Raw genomic sequence first — 16,169 nt, 5'->3', positions numbered from 1 at the left:
TTAGTTGCTTTTAAAAGCAAACCATCGCACAGCAGCTCCTAACCTAAGAGAGTTAATAAGGTGGTTATCTTCAACGTAATCAGTCAAGTCGTTTAGGTCACGTCCGCTGGATATTGTATTCTCATGTTTGCTGGCTTCATGTCGTGGTGGAAGAAACTTGATATGATGCTATCAATCCCCTCACATGGCCAATTAGGGATAAAATTGGTTGAACACAAAATGATCAAAGAACGTTGACGATACGAGGTCGTGATAAGCCTTGCTCGAAATTGTCGTATTAGCTGCTTTATGTAATCTGCCTATGTACGTACGTACTCGGCCGGATCACGAATTGGTCGAACGGTGGTCGCCCGGTGGCCCGGTGGGAGACCTTACATCTAGTAACGATCGCGGTGATTGACTGGGAAGAATGCTACTCTACGTAGGCGGCCTTATTCGACCCTAGCTATCTCATGCCAAGTTAGGAAATTTCTTGCGACCAGACATCGATGGCCGGATGTGTCTGGCGCGGGCTAAGAGACTGATTGGCCGAACTGTACGATGCGAGTGCGCTGTGAATGAGCAACTCCCAACCGTTCCTATTTCGTACTCATCGCTATGTATTTCGGTAATATGTCTATCTGATGTCATAGTTAGCTGGAGCCTTGTCTCCATCCTGTACCTGAAATAAACAAAATCGAATATTTTCAGCTCATATTCTAACGTGACGGCGTTCTTAACCCCCTTTGCTGCTGATGGAATTTTGCTGAACGCTTCCTATCTTATTACTTGGATATTGGCCATGATTGGTGGACGGCCTAGTACCTGCCTGGTGCTGGGTACGGTACTTTTTGCGTGTATTCTCCTTACATATCTGGGCTCCGGGTCTGCTCGAAATCAATGGGGCTCGACTCCGAGTCCCGTGAAATGGACCTCGTCACCGGCAAGCCAAGGTAAATCGGACGTGTTTAATAGAACGCTCGGCGTGAGTCTTGTCCCGCCCGACGCGGGCGTTATTAGCTAGCTAACGATTATATGCCGAAGTTTGAGAAGATCTTTGTCATAGGACTCCCCGAGCGTTCGGATAAGCGCGATGCATTAGCTCTAATGTCTTCGCTCACGGGATTCAGGATAAATTGGATTGACGGTGTTGCTGGTAACACCATTCCAAACAAGGCTCTGCCCTTCGTAAGCTCTACACTTCTGACCGATACTGGCTACGAGATAATTAATAAACTTGGCCTAGGGATGGGATCGAGAAACGATGCGGGATAGTAACCTAGGTTCCTGGCGCGGCCACGTAAACGCAATGCGACGCATAATCGAAGATGGAATATCGTCGGCGCTGATTATGGAGGACGATATGGACTGGGATGTGCATATTAAGGAACAGCTAGCTCAATTCGCCGCGGCGGCTCGTTCCTTGCAGAACGGATTCCACAGAAACCAAACGCTAGAAACGCCAAGCCCGTACGGTCAAGATTGGGATATGCTGTGGTTAGGTTCATGCGTAACAACGTTCGATGAAGACCTCCCCGAACACCTCCAGACCCCGCCCGAGGAGCGCGACTCCCGTAAGGTCTTCGTCCACGATGACCCGACAGTACCACCACCGGGGCATATTCTGGGCAACGGCTCTTTCAGCTGGGACGATTACCCTCCGCGCACCCGAATAGTATATGTACCCGGCGATAATGTATGCAGCTTCGCATACGCGCTGAGTGCAGCTGGAGCGCAAAAGGCGTTGCAGCATATGGGACTTGAGGGACAGCATAAACCCTTTGATAATCACCTCAGCGATCTGTGCCGGTTGCGCATAAACGGTATGCGGTGCGTGAGCATAGTGCCAAGTTTATTCGTGCATCACCGTCCGAAGGGTAGGATCAGCGGCGACTCGGACATTAATAAGGGAAACGAGAATGAGATGCGCGAGGTGGGATTCACGGAGAACATATTATATAGCACGCGGTTGAACTTGAAAAATTTGGTTAGAGGATTGGGGCCGGAGAAGCAATGGGTAGATTGATATTTGAGGATAAATGCATGGCGTTGGCGTATACATATGGACTTAGGAGGTAGGTAACAGCGGATATCTTTGATTTTTGTTTTAATAATTGAATGAAGCCAAGATTATTCGGCAGTTTTGAGACATGAGAACTGAGCAATAGTTGTGCGTTTGTTATTATCAAGACTTGTAAGTCCAGTTTAGTGGTGTTGAAGCCTTGGAAGAGCTGGGTTTCGTATGGTGTCGACATCACTTTACATCCTTGATAATTTAGCCAAGTTCTAAACGATGTATCGTAGGGTATTGTTCCATAAAATAGGTATCATTTTATCATCTTGATTCTTATTATGTATCTTTGATCATTGTAACTTAAAAGAGTTGAAGGACTATTAGAGGACTAAACCTCGGCTGGGCACTTTCTCTATCGATAAGATACCAAGACTGGATAGCAATAATTCTGGTAAGGATCCACTTGGTAAGGATCCACTTTAATACATGCAGCAATTGAAGGTTGAAAAAAATAATTTCGGAGCTTCTCAATTTTCAATCAGATTCCAAAATACGACGACCACACCGTATAATAGCGCTCGCAACGAACCGACACAGGTCTCTTATACATTCGCAACAGCTATAACCTCTAGAACAACCTGCTATACTTTATCTAAAGCGCAAGTCACCTTGCCTATCCATTCCAAGGGCCAAACGGACCGAGCAGAGCTGTAAAAAGGAAAGGGAAAAAATACACAACCGTCAAAATGCATCTCATGTACACCATGGACGAGAGCGGCAAGCGCATCTACACCCTGAAGAAGGTATTGCACGGCGAGGTCACCAAGTCGGCGCACCCGGCACGATTCTCTCCCGACGATAAGTGGTCGCGCCAGCGCGTCACCCTCAAGAGGCGCTTCGGCCTGCTACTGACGCAGCAGAGTGAGTCCTACACTTGCCCTATATAGACACTCTTATCCGTTCTTTAAAATATAGACGGTGGCGGATTCTAGAAAAGAAGAATACATGTGCTAACGAAGGTCTTCACCACAGAGAACAAGGTTGCTGAGAACTCGCGGTGAAGCACTGTACATCCCCTATAGTGGTGTGAATAAAATATCAGAATTGGCAAACTGGGATCGAAAAGACTTGGTTCGGATATTCGAGGTTGCAAATATAGTCCTGCATCGGACTGGCGTTCATGGCGTGTGAATCGGAAAGAAAGGCAATCGACCTTCAGGATTATGGACTACCGACGACAAGCCATCCGCTTGATGCCGTCTTGCATATGAGTAGCCGGGCTTTGCAAATTCTATTAAACCAGTTGGTGTTCTCAATATGGAGTCTTAACCCAATTTCTTCGTATCTGATGGATATTTGGAGGTTTGTGAATGAATATGGCAATCTAACCTACGCCAGCAAGGACATGACAAGGACACCAGAGACGATAGTCAAGCCAACTTGTCTTACTGAATTATTTTAGCATTGCTTAAGCTGTATTTCCCAAGTGCGTAGTCCGTATGAAGCCGTACCATCAATCCCGTTTTGAATACCGAACCCCAATAACACCTGCATGCTATATCACATGCCATTCGTGTCTATCTTTTCCGCGAATTGACATTCCTTCCCGCCCCGACACGTATCCTGCCGGGTGCTCCTCCGCTTCTATCGCCCGTTAAGATGCCTGGGAGATAATCCTCGTCCATAATATCCCTCTGCTTTGTTTTCTTCTGGTCCGTGGACTTCTTAAGATATTCCTTTTGATCCTCAGCAAAGATAAGCTCCCTTCCCCAGCCTCCCTTTCCACCTCCCGGGCCACGTGCCTTTCCGTTTGAAGAGCCGTGTACCGGCTTCGGCACGCTGTATACGTTGCCGCGGTTGTTCCACTGGAAGTTGCGCTTGAGGTGCACCGTAAACTCCCCCGCTGCGTTTGTGGAGCAGCTCACCCGTGTCAAGGTAGGTTGCCCGCATCGTGGACAGAACTGCTTTCCCATATCCCGCGAAATCGCGAAGCATCCGTGACACCGTAATACCCATGTCTTGACGCGCGTGATGCGCGCTAAGCTTGGCGACACTAGGTTGAGATTTATCCGCAGCGCCACGTTCTGCATCGCGTAATCTGATGTGAGGAGTGCTACCTGCAAGAACTTTTGGATCGGTTGTTCTGGTGCCGAGAGCTGGTCTTTGGCTTGGTGTGTCTTGAGGTTCGATGGCGTGATCCAGCCGTCTTCGTCGTCACCCCCATCCTCTTCTTGCTGGTCGGCAACTTTTGGTTTTGATACTGCGGCATCATCTGGTATGGTATCAACTGTAGATAAAGCGGATGATTCTAAGCTAAGAGAATCAAGGGCTTGAGTGACGGTCTCTTGTTGAATAGTCGGCTGCTCCTGTATCTCGGATTGGACGTTCGAGTTCTCGTCTGGTTTACCTCCTTCTATTTCGGGTTGGCCTGCCTCGTTTTGGCTATCAACTTTTTCCAGTTCCTTAACCTCAGAATTCTCGCCATCGTTTTGTTCTGCGGTCCCACTCTCTTTCGCCTGCTGCGTGGGTGCCTTTCCATTCAACCCTTTCTGTCCAGGTGTCTTTCTTAGACGCCAATTGCCGCCATTCCTTTCGCATTCTAGTTCGTATGTTAATGCGATCAGGTGTAAATCGGGTCTGCTCAAGACCTCGAGGTCTCCAGTGCGCCGCGCAAAATCGGTAATGAACTTGACGCTTTCGGGGCGCGGACTGCGCAACTTTATGAAAGGAATTAATGTTGTCTCGACTCGCGCTCTCGTTGCAGCGTCTCGAATTTCGGATATGACAGACGGAAGTGTGTATAGTTCGTAGGCTTGAGCAAGGAGGGTGCTGACGGGAGGATCGTTCTTGATCAGAGGGCCTGTGTCGAGAACGAGGGAATGGATGGGTTTTGAGGGTGTAGATTCTGTGTCTGTCGGCGTATTTACAGCCTCTACGGCTTTTTCCGCTTGTTGAAGTTCTGTCGTTGCCATCTTTCCACTTTCCACTTTCCAGCGTATGTCTAAGTTGATACGAAGATGGTGGGGTTGCGATTTCGTCTTGTGAATTTGGTGGTGGGCGGCGTGGGGCCTTGAAAAGTTTTGGCGGGGACATCGGGCAGAATTTTGCATTTAATGCCCGGCATTCAACCTTGAAAGCCCTGCATAATAGGTACGTAGGTACCTATGTGTATGTAGGTATGTACCTAGGTACCTACCTATGTACCTCAGGGTCTAAATACATGTACTTGTGTACTTGATATAAGACCATTGCAGTATCGTTTCTATCATTATTTCATCGTTCTAGTATAAGACAATTATACAAAGGAAGCTACCTTGTATGCTTGTGTAGCTTCATCTATGTCCACTAGTTGTAAACATTATATTCACGAAAAAAAACCTATCCTCCGTATTGAGGATTGAGATCCTATCCAAAAAAGAACACTTCAACTCGTATGAGCTACACCCCTTGAAGACATTTAATAACTGAGGCTATCAATGTCAATAGCCTGGCTGTAGTTAAAGCAGTACGGTTATTCTCTTAATATGGGGATAAATTCAACTTCAAACCATTGCTGTGATCACGTACCTCGCTATCGGAGTAATCCTCAATGATGGTTGCATATAAATCCGTTCTATAGACTTTATCTTTCGATTCATCACACCATATGTTAGGCAGGTGTGGACATATACATTTCCCGAGGATTTGAGGATCCTTTCTCCCAATCAACGTACTGATGGGTATACGAGCAAACTATCCCTTAAGAACATCTCTGCTGGCTCTTTGAACCGCTAAGGACTCGGGCGTCCTGAAAAAGAACTTCATAGCCATAGGCTATAGATATTGCATGGTTGGCCAACTGGTACCCCGCCGTGGTGTGCGATTTCGATAGTCTTCGTGGTAGGTAAAAACAATCCAAGAGCCGAAAAGCAACGCCTACGCCTAAACTCAATCGACCGACTACTTCCACGCTATACGACAGGTAGGTTCATCTCAGGACTTGTTAGGTTCGTCTAATTTTCGTAGATTCGTGCGGAATCCTAATCGTCGAATCAAGCAACTAAGCATTGAATGGCTTGAATTTGTTAGGAATCGTGCCTCGGTTACGCCACTGTAAACTCTTGGCTTCCAGGGAATTAGGACTAGGAGCCTAGAACGTGTATGATTCTCGCCAAGTCCGTCTTTAAGACCGAAAAAACGTAGGGTATTGCAAGATACGCTGCAAGATAGGCAGTTGATCTGAATCCTGGTCGCTTTCCCAGAGCTTAGCTAATATGTAGTATCGACAAAATGTCAGTAATCCCTAATTATAGGGCTTATTGATACCGTGGCCTCCAAAATGCCCGGTCTACCCTACTGCTTTAGGGGGCAGTTCTATTAATCGAGAGAATAATGCCAGGGCGCCGGGGGTTTGTCTTGCTCGTGGTATTAGTCAAGTAGGCTTTCTTGCTAGGAATAGGATTGACGACTCCACGGAAGACTAGCACAGCTATGCCGGGTTTCTTGGAGAAGCAATGCAGTCTTCTCGTATTAGCCCCTTTGGCTAATTCAAGGTGGTAGTAACCATTAAATTGCCAAGCCAAACTAGAGGGATGGTAACGTAGTTCTCGTTAACCAACCAGTAGATATAGCAACTTGTTCATAAAGTTCAAACCGTCGTTTGTGAGTATTCGTTATTAAGCCAGTCGTTCGAGAGCCATGATGCAGATTCAAGGCCGTTATTTCCGAATGACTCGAGATCGAAGTCAAAGCCATCCATCGCACCCTCAAAAGCGTTATTATTATCTATTCCATCCGGTGACATCACAGGCGGTAAATTCGACTTCGCTATGTTAAAATCACCAATAGGCGTTCCTGGTAGCGAAGATCCACGGGTATGCTCCTGTGGTGGACGGGGAGTCGAACGCTGAATTGGGGTCGGCATTGAACTGCCTTGCGGTGAGGTTATGTGAGCTGAAGGAGACATAATAGGGATGTTAGTAAATCCACTTTCATCGACAACTTGCATCTGTTGAATAGGGTTGTGGCGTGACAGGGCATGTTGGGATACAAGATTGGAACCGTTGGCACTAGGGCTCCCTGGGTGATTCGGAGCCGCATTTGCAGTGAAGCCGCGGGCGACCAGTTTTTCGAGATCAGCGACCTAGAGTTACATCTATACTCAGTAAACTATCATGTTATATTATGAGATGCGATAACTTACAATGGCAGCGCCGGCTGGGACATGGTCCATCGATTTCGCAATCGTTAGGCATCTCGTACCAAGCTCGTGAACTTGGTTTGATGTTAAACTGATCTCTCCCTGATTCGTTTGGTGAGCAAAGTATATAATCCGAGCACACTGATAAGCGCAACCGGGTAGATCAACATCGGTAACCGGAAGGCCTCCGTCAAGGGACATGATAAGTTTAAAAATATCCGACATAGCCAAAGCGTGCTCATAACATTGACGCATGCAATATGACACGAATTGGGGGTCTAATTGATTTAAACCTGACTGTGGCAATGCCTCTTTAAGTCCTACAAGGAACATTCGGTAGAGATCACAGTAGCACTGTCGCCACCAGACATGTATCATAATATAAACACATAATCGTGGCGAGTAAGCTCGTAATTGAAGGTTGCTTTCTGAGAACTTGAAAGACGCCGGTAAATGATCGTTGAAGCCAGCTAGCTCTTCTGATAATACCTTGACCAACTCTGGCAGTTGCGCCAGTTCAGACTCGGGCATACCTAGCACATTCTTGGTGCAGTATAGGACTCTGCTTCTCATCCATAGGAGTCGCACGTGGAGCGCGAGCGAACCAACGTCATCCGGAAAAGGCCGCGTGGGGACGGGGCGGAGGTATTCAGTTACTTGTGGTAGATCAAATTCGAAGTTGCGCTCGGTGCAAGGAAGTTGAATGTGCATAGATTCGGACGGCATCAATGTAAAATCTGAGCAGCCGCCGTTGATACCGGAGTCGATAGTCATAAGCGCCCACATTAGTCTCCTCCGTGATTCTCGTGCTAGGAAGCATAGATTTGGATTCTCATAATTTAGGCGGAGAGCATAGGCAAAACGAGTAGCCGTTGCCGCCAACATGAAGGCAGTAGTAAATTTGCGCGACATCATACGGTGCTTCATAATGAGGACGAGGGCCTGTATCTTAATAGTCGACGGGTTCTCGAGATCCTCAAGCACCATCTTCTGACATTCGTCGATACATCTAGCCCCATACTCTCGAGTACCAGGGCCCAGGTTTATGATAAGTGAAGTGATGCCCACCAAAGCAAGAAGCAAAGCTTTATCCATCATGCCAGCATGATAGCGTTGCATGAGCGAAGCACGATGAAGGAACGAAAAGATAGGAACGTGGTGAATTTGACGAAAGAAATTACTAAACGTCCGCTGTATGATACCTTCATCCGGGAAAACAAACCTAAGTGGATTGTTAGTTTATACGCGCAAGAGGAAGAGATGAGCTATCGAATGCGTACGGTTCGTTGCTGGATGCTATACGTGTCGAGGCCCCATTTGGTTCGAAGCTATTCCTATCGGGCCCTTGCGGACCATGGTGAGAACCCTGATTATCCTTACTCATCATTACTCTTTTCTCCGGCGGTTCGGACGAGACAGACTCAAGCTCGGAATCAGTAGCGCCCTGATGAGATTGCTGGGAGACGCCGCCGACGCCTCCAGATCGCTTCGTCGGTTTGTAGACGCACTCGATGCCTTGAGCTTGACATCTTGCGCATTTCGGGGTTTCACCACTACATCTAGCTTTCCTGGAATGGCAATTGGCACAAGCTAGTCTAACACGTCTTCGCGGAAGGGTGAAATTTGTCAAACCCTCGGAATCCTGGCTGGGAGAGGCGGCGTCTTGAAATGAGCACGTGAATCCTAATCGCTCGCAATTCTGGCAAACGTCGCGACGACCATCACAGCGGACTTTGCGTACTCTGCACGGAATGCAGGTCTGACTCGACTTCTTAGGATTTCTGTTCGTAGGGTCGGCCGCAGCAACGTCTGCTGCGACCTCAGCTGCTGTGTCCGCGGCCACCATCTGCACGCTCATATCTTCCAGATCCATTCTCCCAGATCTTTAACCTGGACATGAGTGTTGATAATTCGGAATTAGAATGAAATAGGAATAGCTAGCTTCTTCACAGATTCCGGTTTCAGAATGAATGTGAAATGGCGGTATTGCGTTATTACAGATTGTGGACATGTTACACCTATCAGAGTCACGGAATGTTGGTGGTTAAGATTGGAGGGAATTTCACGTTGGGAAATTCGGCTCTGGTAGTAAATTGCAAAAATGGCAAGTGGCGGGGACCCGGCGAAAGCGGCCAGACAGCCTATGATATTAACCTAGCGATTAGGGATTAGGCCTTGCTGGCCTGGCTGGCCTGTCAGACCACTCGCTCCCAATCATAGTGGGCCGCCTCAGTGGAATGTCTAGGCGGTTCCAGCAAGTCAACTCACTAGACTCCCTATAAACCGGCTCCGGCTCATGTTAGTCAAATAAATACGTCATCAGATAGAGGCTCAACTCTTGTCTACCTACATACAAAAGATAAATAGGAAATAGGTACTTAAGAGTAATTTAGGTAGGTAATTATATTTATTAAACATCTGATCGTTTTGTTTTTATTATTTTCGAGCGTCGAGACACGTTCGGGTCTTTAGCATGTGGCAACTATATCTTCTTCCGTATTAGTCAATGAACAGACAGTTTAAAGTCAAAGCCATCAGCCGTTATATAAGTCGGCGGCAACAGCCTTTCTACCTTATATTCACAGTTTTAATCAAATTAAACCCCAGGAACCTACACGTAACTACTATGTAGAATATACCCTAATCAGATCCACGTGCGAGACGTCAACGCAGACGGGAACTCACGATCTCTTCAGCTATGTATGCGTTTCACTATGCCCAACCCTTCTTGGCGTCGTTTTAGCTTCAAACCCATTTTCTGGGGTTTGCATACATTAGTGTTGCTCTAATAGAGCGGTGACTAAGATTTACGACCGAGGATATTCATCCCTTTGGCTCTCTATGGTTCCGGGGAATATCTTGCGCGAAATTCCCAGGAAGGTATTGGTATAATTAGACAAAGGGATCAAAAAAAACGCGCCCTCCATCATCTTAAATCACCCAATCATACTTAATGGCACGCACGTCAAACGGGATCAATAGTGTGTCATCTAAACCTCCAAGCACCGATAACCGGACCGACAACCGAGGGCCGGTGGAGCCCAAGTTTTCATATTTAATCAATTCTATTCTTCTGAGAAGGCTAGGATTCCATTATTGATACTAGCTCGATCCTATTTCTGGAGCTGCTTTCCAGTTGAGGCTAGAGATAGTACACGATCATCTCACCAAGCCCTAAGAGAGCCTCGTCAGCCCTGTAGCACTTATCGTGTAACATCAAGTCAAAGCGATTAGAGGTAATTAAGACGACCTTAAAGGGGGTTAAAAGAGAACTAAATATTATAAGGTACTAGGTTAACAGGTAGCTACTGTATATATTTAAGATCTTATCAGTCAAATGCATTTATCATTAGCCAAGTTGTTATATTCATTGACCAATAAAGTCACATACGTAACAATACATAGTTGTCCACTTACACCATAGTCTTACTAATAAGAACCCAACTTCGGATGATTACCAAGGAAGTAGTTAACCCAACAATCAAGCCTCAAGTATTACTGTATTGATAGTAGTCCCCCAACCACCAATTTGACGATATAATTCAGGTTTCAAGGTAGTATGCTATGCGTATGAAGGCCGTTTAAATTTCTGTTCGGCATCAATTACATTTTAATGCTACAGCAAGTAGTAACAAACCCGAAGAGTCCTTTCCAGAGTTCCTCCCATTATCAGTTTCAATTATAAGTCATATAAATTAGAGATGTTATAAGCATTTCATTAAATATTAACCTGAAACGGAGTTCCCGGTATATTTAAGCGGGTGTATTTACGGGGTTTTCCTTGGTATTCGTCTCTCGAGACAACCCTTTAGCTGTCTCCTCTTTGAGTCTCCGCTCCCTTTCAGCTCTCCCTTCACTTGCAGGATCATAGTACGCTATACGCCGTCAGCCACATAATACAAATAAAGCCCAGTAAATATTTGATTATATTTAACCTACGTTTCTCCCCGAAGACCGTCGTGCGAATTCCCCTTCGAGGCGCTTCATACGAGCCAGGGATAACCCGATGGAGTACACATCTGTTGTCCCACATCGCCACACTGCCAACCTCCCACTTCCATCGGACAGAGTGGTCATCCGCGGAATGAAGGTGGTACTGGAAGAAGTCGAGAAGCTTGTCGGACTCATACTTCTTCAGCTCAGCGAACCCGGTGACGAACCCGGCGTTTATGTTCAACGCCTTCAATCCCGTAACCGGGTGGGTCCTAACGGCCGGATGATGCGAGTCGATAGGGGGGCGGTTCGGCCCAACGCCCCACAGGTCCAAAATTGTGTCGTACTGCAGTCTTGAAGTGTGCACCGCATGTAGGCCTTCGACAAATCGTTTCATCGCATCACTCAATGTGTCATAGAGACCATAACCGGAGACCCAGGCTGTGTCTCCTCCCACGGGAGGATGCTCTTCCATTCGGAGAAGAGAATACGAAGGTGGGTTAACCTCAAATGAAGTATCGGCGTGCCAGTCTCCCGAAGGCCACGGAGTATACTTGAGCAACTCACGGTGGTCCTCTCGGCTGCCTCGGATCACGACGTGTCGAACATCCTTTTGGGCAGGATGTCGGTCCAAGGTACCATAATGTTCAAAAAGTTTTACTTGCCCATCAGTAGTCAAATCTTGGTTGCGGAAGAAGACGACTCCGCGCTCATTTACAAGCAGCGCAAGCTCATCTAGCTGTTGTGGGGTTAATTGGGAAAGCTGCACGTTCTCTAGGACGGTGCCGACCGATTCTGTCAAGTCGACAGGTTTGGCGACCGAGAAAAGAGCTTTCTTCTCGGGGTCCGCAAATGTAGCACGGTCCTTCTCCGGGATTATTTCTTCTCGGACGGGCTCTGGCGGAACATGGTTCTTAATTTTCTCGGAAAAGTGCGGATGGATAGTAATCGGGAACCCAGAGTCCTTGGATATATGCTTCAGAGCTTCAAGTCCAGCCGACATTGCAAAGTTACGGTAAAAACCCAATATTTTTTGTTGTAAGCCTCGATGGGTATATCAACATAATATACTCTACCAACTGTTGCTTATATGTATTTCAGCTCTCCGGGTGGAGTTGGATACCGATATGACGTGCGTGACACATCCCACCTATCAAATGAAAGATTGACGATAGATCAATAGATAGCTTACCGCGAGGTTGCGTCCATCGATGGCGTTAGGCACGCCTAGGATCACATCAACCTTTATTCTCCCCCTTCGTCGAGCCGCAAACCACTAAAACTCCCGATCGAGAATTTTACAGCGATGGAACACTGAGAATTTGATGTAACGACTGTCTATATATGGAAAACAAACATGTGACTCAAGCATAACTAGGTACTATAAAACATAACTAGTCCATCATAATAGAATGTTGACTTTCCGATCACTAAATTTCTGAAAATCCCTATCCGCAGTACTAGACTGAAGTATCTACCTTAAGCACCTAGGTAGTGAATACTATCAGTGAATTTAGTTTGAACCTTCATCTTTTCGTAGATCTTCCGCCTGAATCTCAAGATGACTCTCCAAGTCGGATTTATCGCCTTCGGTACCAAAATCTCTGATCACCAGCCAAGCCGGTATTATGGAAACACCCCATAAACCAAAGTTTATGTAAGGGCCGCCAACGGCTGCGATGATAGGAACTGCATTTAATCCGTAGCTGACGGCTTGCCAAGCCGATTCTGTTCCACGTAGCAACGCCGAAAGACGAATCGTTTCTTGCGGACTGGACGATATTTGACTAATAATGAAGTATGAGAAATTATAGTTAAGCTGGAAGCCAGAAACGAGGAAGACGAAAACGCCGAATGCCCTTCCAAATCCGGGATCGTTCCAGTCGAAGATAGGCTGGGTCCGGTTATACTCAGTAACGTTGATCGTGAGCCACAACCACCAAGCACCTTGTAACGTCATGATGACTGCGAAAGCGCGGCGGGACCTTGTCTTGAGAGAGATCTGGTGCTGGTCTAGCCACAATCCGAGGAGGTTTCCGCATATAACTGCTACAATTCCGGATAGGAATGACCCGAGAGCTCTTGCGCGCACGCTAAACCACAGAGCGTTATAGGTGAAAAAGACGGATTCCGAGTAGACCCCTTGGCCTATCCACAGAACAAGCAAGAGAAACTTCTTGGTGAGAAACGTGCTTGTCGTGGTTTTGATCTCTTGCCAGGGGTTGTCGTAGATAACAAGTTGGACAGGAGTACCATCTCGACGTTGGACCTTCGATGGTTTATTAAGGAGTAGAGCGATCAGCGTGCCACTTGCCTGAAGGGCGATGAATATAATGTATACCGTATAAGAGACTTTCCCGGCCTGATTACGATCTATATTGAGCCCTAAGTTCACGGCTCCTCCCAAGATCTGACCAATTCGAGTCCACGTTAACCAGTAGGCGACCATTCTCGCCCGATTGCGCGGCTCGGGATAGGAAATGGCAATTGCTGCTTCTGCCGCCCAGAAGATTCCAGCTGATATGCCGCAGAAGGCAGCCCCGACAATAACAAGCCATTCGACACCATATCGGTTATTCAGATAGAGTCCGGCGCTGTACGGAGCATAACCGATGGTGCCGATAAATAGGGCACCGGTGATTCCAATATACTTGACAGCACTACTAGTCAACCAGCAAGATACTACCATAAGGCAGAACGTGAGTGCATTCCCAGTGTTGACGAGGTAAGGCGATTGGGAACCACCAGCCCCGAGAGAGTTCATCGCTCCCCATAGCCCCGGTGCTGCAAAGCTGCAGAGCCCAAGGATTGTGGCATTGTAAAAGACTGATCGATACCATTTGACTAGCAGATATTAGCAAGCATATCATGATTGTGATAGTTTCATACCGACCTTTGATAGGTTTTTGTTCAGTATTCTCAGGACCTTGAGCCGTCGTATCTGCTATATCCGCCATGTTGACAATATAATGAATAAGTACCTAGGTACCTAGGTATCTAGCTAGACAGTTGAACAATCGTGCAAGTTCCTGACGGAACAAGGCTTATTAAGTATTTATTATCTGAACCTGTCCAACCTGATTCTGATCCACTAACACCCCCGAAGAGACTTCATAGAATCCCTACCGAACAAATCGCGCCTTACCTTCGGGCTAACGCGTGATGCTATGTAGATCCAAAGATAGTTAGATAAGCATTTATCGCACAGATCGCCAAGGACAATGACTGATTTGCTCATTTTGATAGTCGTGGAACAATACGTATGCGCGGGTAAGCACGTCATTCGGCCCCTGGAATTGACCATCGACTATATCCCGATATCTACGCGGCCTTCACCTCAACTTCACACTCCGCACCCGGGGCTGGTCCTGGTAAATTATAGTCTAATGCAACACTGAGTTGGCAATAGTCCTCGGCCCTTTATATAAAATAATGGTAGCATCCGAACTAAAGCCCCTAATAGGGGCCGGGTGTCTTGAATAGCAACATGGAGACTTAGCACTAGTAGATAATGGTTATGACACATTTAATTATTATTTCGACATTGTTACCTATTATCGACACTTAGGTTTATATATATTTACTGAGACTGTAAAAATTGAAGAGTCTTAACGCCACGTAATCTCCACCGCCGTCTCCTAAGTTTTCGCGATGGGCGTCTATACCAATTCTAAGTTCTTCTTACTTTTAATAGGGGGATATAAATTCTTCCGGGGATAGGTAGTGCATGAAGAGATATGGCCGTACTTGTATACTATATTCTAACCGTATTTTATAGGATCGATGAATTTCTTGATATTCAGACTATCTGAACATTTCTTTCTGGCTTATTAGAAACTAAGCCATTCTGGTCTGTGGCGGTGCTCAAGTAAATGAAAGCCACTTTATATGCATTTACTGAAAGGTTAGACAGCAACTTCTTTTACCGACATGTTCGTAATTCAAGAGTCGGAGATACCGAATTAGACATCGTTTTCTCTCGTTCCGTTAAGATCTCCGATAGTAAATATAAGGAACCACTCATCGTTGTTGCGCAATCTTGTCGTGAGCCATTCCGTCGACCCCTATTTTCTAAGACTGACTTCTGCCACAAGCTTTAAGGTACTATGGCTGCCCAAGAAAAGAACCCAGCTGAGCTTGAAAAGGCCACTGCTTTAGCTCATGTACCAAGGTCCGAAGAATTTGACAAGATGATCTCTGGGATGCTGTGAGTGCTTCCCTAGTGGCCAGATGACGTCGTCGTCTTTCATTCGATTTAGCCAAGTCTGAAGTACGGAGAACCTAATGATTATTTTCGCTAATGCTAATAATACTTCACCACTTAGCTATGATGCCCATGATCCCGAGCTGACGAAAATACGCTTCAACGCTCGGAGATGGATGCACAAGTATAACAACTACTTCCCTGATGACCCGGAAGCGGACTTCGAATCCTTAACGGAAGTTCGGAAGAATATGCTTAAGCAGTTCTTGGGCCATGTTGGAGATGGCGTTTTTATTGAGCCATCGTTCGCCGTGGACTACGGATGCAACATTCGCCTTGGGGATCGATTCTATTCTAACTTCAATCTGACCATTTTGGATTGCGCGCTTGTCACCATAGGCGATCGTGTTATGTTCGGCCCGAACGTGTCGATTCTAACGGCTACTCACGAAACTGAGGTGCAAAGTCGTAGGGACGATATCGAGTATGCCAAACCCATAACTATCGAAGACGACTGTTGGATAGGTGGTAATGTCGTGATCTTGCCTGGTGTCGTAATTGGCCAGGGGTGCACTATTGCCGCTAGCTCTGTGGTAACGAAGAATATTCCAGCATGGAGTGTCGCGATGGGTGCGCCTGCACGGGTTGTGAAAAAGGTGACTCCTCTTGAAGCTCATAATTAAGGGGCTTTAGCTGGTCCTATAGTATTTTTTGTGTGCCTAAGTAGCCTAGAAGGTATCTAAATAGATTTGGCAACAGACATCATTTTATATTTCTCCTACCTACCTACCTACCTAACTACGGATACTATTATTTGTGGGTATTGAGCCACGAATCAGTCAACGTCGAGATAGGACGTA

General features: G+C 46.5%; 7 protein-coding genes across 7 annotated transcripts; 3 read left to right on the top strand and 4 right to left on the bottom strand.

Moving 5' to 3' along the window:
- Positions 1–217: 217 nt before the first annotated feature.
- Positions 218–2,315, top strand: F4813DRAFT_297909 (glycosyltransferase family 25 protein). Its single transcript, XM_049240714.1, has 3 exons — positions 218–964; positions 1,024–1,167; positions 1,226–2,315. The coding sequence occupies exons 1-3, from the start codon at positions 782–784 to the stop codon at positions 2,003–2,005; spliced, it is 1,107 nt and encodes a 368-aa protein (XP_049102524.1). The 5' UTR covers positions 218–781; the 3' UTR covers positions 2,006–2,315.
- Positions 2,316–2,739: 424 nt separating this feature from the next.
- On the top strand, positions 2,740–3,054 carry F4813DRAFT_386753 (putative ribosome biogenesis protein nop10; the record flags this gene model as incomplete). The annotated part of the gene is made up of 2 exons (XM_049246459.1): positions 2,740–2,914; positions 3,026–3,054. The coding sequence occupies 2 exons, from the start codon at positions 2,740–2,742 to the stop codon at positions 3,052–3,054; spliced, it is 204 nt and encodes a 67-aa protein (XP_049102523.1).
- Positions 3,055–3,512: 458 nt separating this feature from the next.
- On the bottom strand, positions 3,513–5,124 carry F4813DRAFT_297867 (D-site 20S pre-rRNA nuclease). The gene has a single exon (XM_049240712.1). The coding sequence runs from the start codon at positions 5,101–5,103 to the stop codon at positions 3,571–3,573; it is 1,533 nt and encodes a 510-aa protein (XP_049102522.1). The 5' UTR covers positions 5,104–5,124; the 3' UTR covers positions 3,513–3,570.
- An 857-nt stretch (positions 5,125–5,981) lies between these two features.
- F4813DRAFT_297858 (uncharacterized protein) lies at positions 5,982–9,258 on the bottom strand. Its single transcript, XM_049240711.1, has 3 exons — positions 8,453–9,258; positions 7,176–8,394; positions 5,982–7,115 (listed from the first exon to the last, which is right to left on the bottom strand). The coding sequence occupies exons 1-3, from the start codon at positions 9,043–9,045 to the stop codon at positions 6,621–6,623; spliced, it is 2,307 nt and encodes a 768-aa protein (XP_049102521.1). The 5' UTR covers positions 9,046–9,258; the 3' UTR covers positions 5,982–6,620.
- Positions 9,259–10,694: 1,436 nt separating this feature from the next.
- F4813DRAFT_350300 (alpha-ketoglutarate-dependent sulfonate dioxygenase) lies at positions 10,695–12,459 on the bottom strand. Its single transcript, XM_049242293.1, has 4 exons — positions 12,293–12,459; positions 12,207–12,237; positions 11,112–12,120; positions 10,695–11,047 (listed from the first exon to the last, which is right to left on the bottom strand). The coding sequence occupies exons 3-4, from the start codon at positions 12,106–12,108 to the stop codon at positions 10,926–10,928; spliced, it is 1,119 nt and encodes a 372-aa protein (XP_049102520.1). The 5' UTR covers positions 12,109–12,120; positions 12,207–12,237; positions 12,293–12,459; the 3' UTR covers positions 10,695–10,925.
- Positions 12,460–14,301, bottom strand: F4813DRAFT_350296 (major facilitator superfamily domain-containing protein). The gene is made up of 2 exons (XM_049242292.1): positions 13,999–14,301; positions 12,460–13,949 (listed from the first exon to the last, which is right to left on the bottom strand). The coding sequence occupies exons 1-2, from the start codon at positions 14,060–14,062 to the stop codon at positions 12,619–12,621; spliced, it is 1,395 nt and encodes a 464-aa protein (XP_049102519.1). The 5' UTR covers positions 14,063–14,301; the 3' UTR covers positions 12,460–12,618.
- A 732-nt stretch (positions 14,302–15,033) lies between these two features.
- On the top strand, positions 15,034–16,090 carry F4813DRAFT_297819 (trimeric LpxA-like protein). The gene is made up of 3 exons (XM_049240710.1): positions 15,034–15,149; positions 15,200–15,312; positions 15,431–16,090. Exons 2-3 carry the CDS (start codon positions 15,212–15,214, stop codon positions 15,990–15,992), a joined length of 663 nt encoding a protein of 220 aa, XP_049102518.1. The 5' UTR covers positions 15,034–15,149; positions 15,200–15,211; the 3' UTR covers positions 15,993–16,090.
- The last annotated feature ends 79 nt before the right edge of the window (positions 16,091–16,169 follow it).

The sequence above is a fragment of the Daldinia decipiens genome (assembly GCF_022478715.1).
Source record: "Daldinia decipiens strain CBS 113046 unplaced genomic scaffold F4813scaffold_6, whole genome shotgun sequence".
In the NCBI taxonomy this organism is placed as follows: Eukaryota; Fungi; Ascomycota; class Sordariomycetes; order Xylariales; family Hypoxylaceae; genus Daldinia; species Daldinia decipiens.
This window is presented reverse-complemented; position numbering and strand designations above follow the sequence as displayed.

What these genes read in the sequence shown, in the direction of transcription:
- F4813DRAFT_297909 (XM_049240714.1), top strand. Translation starts at nt 782, where the DNA reads ATGATTGGTGGACGGCCTAGTACCTGCCTGGTGCTGGGTACGGTACTT. An exon ending in TGTTTAATAGAACGCTCGGC is followed by an intron (nt 965 to 1,023) that starts GTGAGTCTTGTC and finishes TATATGCCGAAG; the next exon opens with TTTGAGAAGATCTTTGTCAT. An exon ending in CAAACAAGGCTCTGCCCTTC is followed by an intron (nt 1,168 to 1,225) that starts GTAAGCTCTACA and finishes AACTTGGCCTAG; the next exon opens with GGATGGGATCGAGAAACGAT.
- F4813DRAFT_297867 (XM_049240712.1), bottom strand. Translation starts at nt 5,103, where the DNA reads ATGCAAAATTCTGCCCGATGTCCCCGCCAAAACTTTTCAAGGCCCCAC.
- F4813DRAFT_297858 (XM_049240711.1), bottom strand. Translation starts at nt 9,045, where the DNA reads ATGGATCTGGAAGATATGAGCGTGCAGATGGTGGCCGCGGACACAGCA. An exon ending in ATAGCATCCAGCAACGAACC is followed by an intron (nt 8,395 to 8,452) that starts GTACGCATTCGA and finishes CAATCCACTTAG; the next exon opens with GTTTGTTTTCCCGGATGAAG. An exon ending in TCCCAGCCGGCGCTGCCATT is followed by an intron (nt 7,116 to 7,175) that starts GTAAGTTATCGC and finishes ATGTAACTCTAG; the next exon opens with GTCGCTGATCTCGAAAAACT.
- F4813DRAFT_350300 (XM_049242293.1), bottom strand. Translation starts at nt 12,108, where the DNA reads ATGTCGGCTGGACTTGAAGCTCTGAAGCATATATCCAAGGACTCTGGG. An exon ending in GACGGTCTTCGGGGAGAAAC is followed by an intron (nt 11,048 to 11,111) that starts GTAGGTTAAATA and finishes GACGGCGTATAG; the next exon opens with CGTACTATGATCCTGCAAGT.
- F4813DRAFT_350296 (XM_049242292.1), bottom strand. Translation starts at nt 14,062, where the DNA reads ATGGCGGATATAGCAGATACGACGGCTCAAGGTCCTGAGAATACTGAA. An exon ending in TGAACAAAAACCTATCAAAG is followed by an intron (nt 13,950 to 13,998) that starts GTCGGTATGAAA and finishes AATATCTGCTAG; the next exon opens with TCAAATGGTATCGATCAGTC.
- F4813DRAFT_297819 (XM_049240710.1), top strand. Translation starts at nt 15,212, where the DNA reads ATGGCTGCCCAAGAAAAGAACCCAGCTGAGCTTGAAAAGGCCACTGCT. An exon ending in AAGATGATCTCTGGGATGCT is followed by an intron (nt 15,313 to 15,430) that starts GTGAGTGCTTCC and finishes TTCACCACTTAG; the next exon opens with CTATGATGCCCATGATCCCG.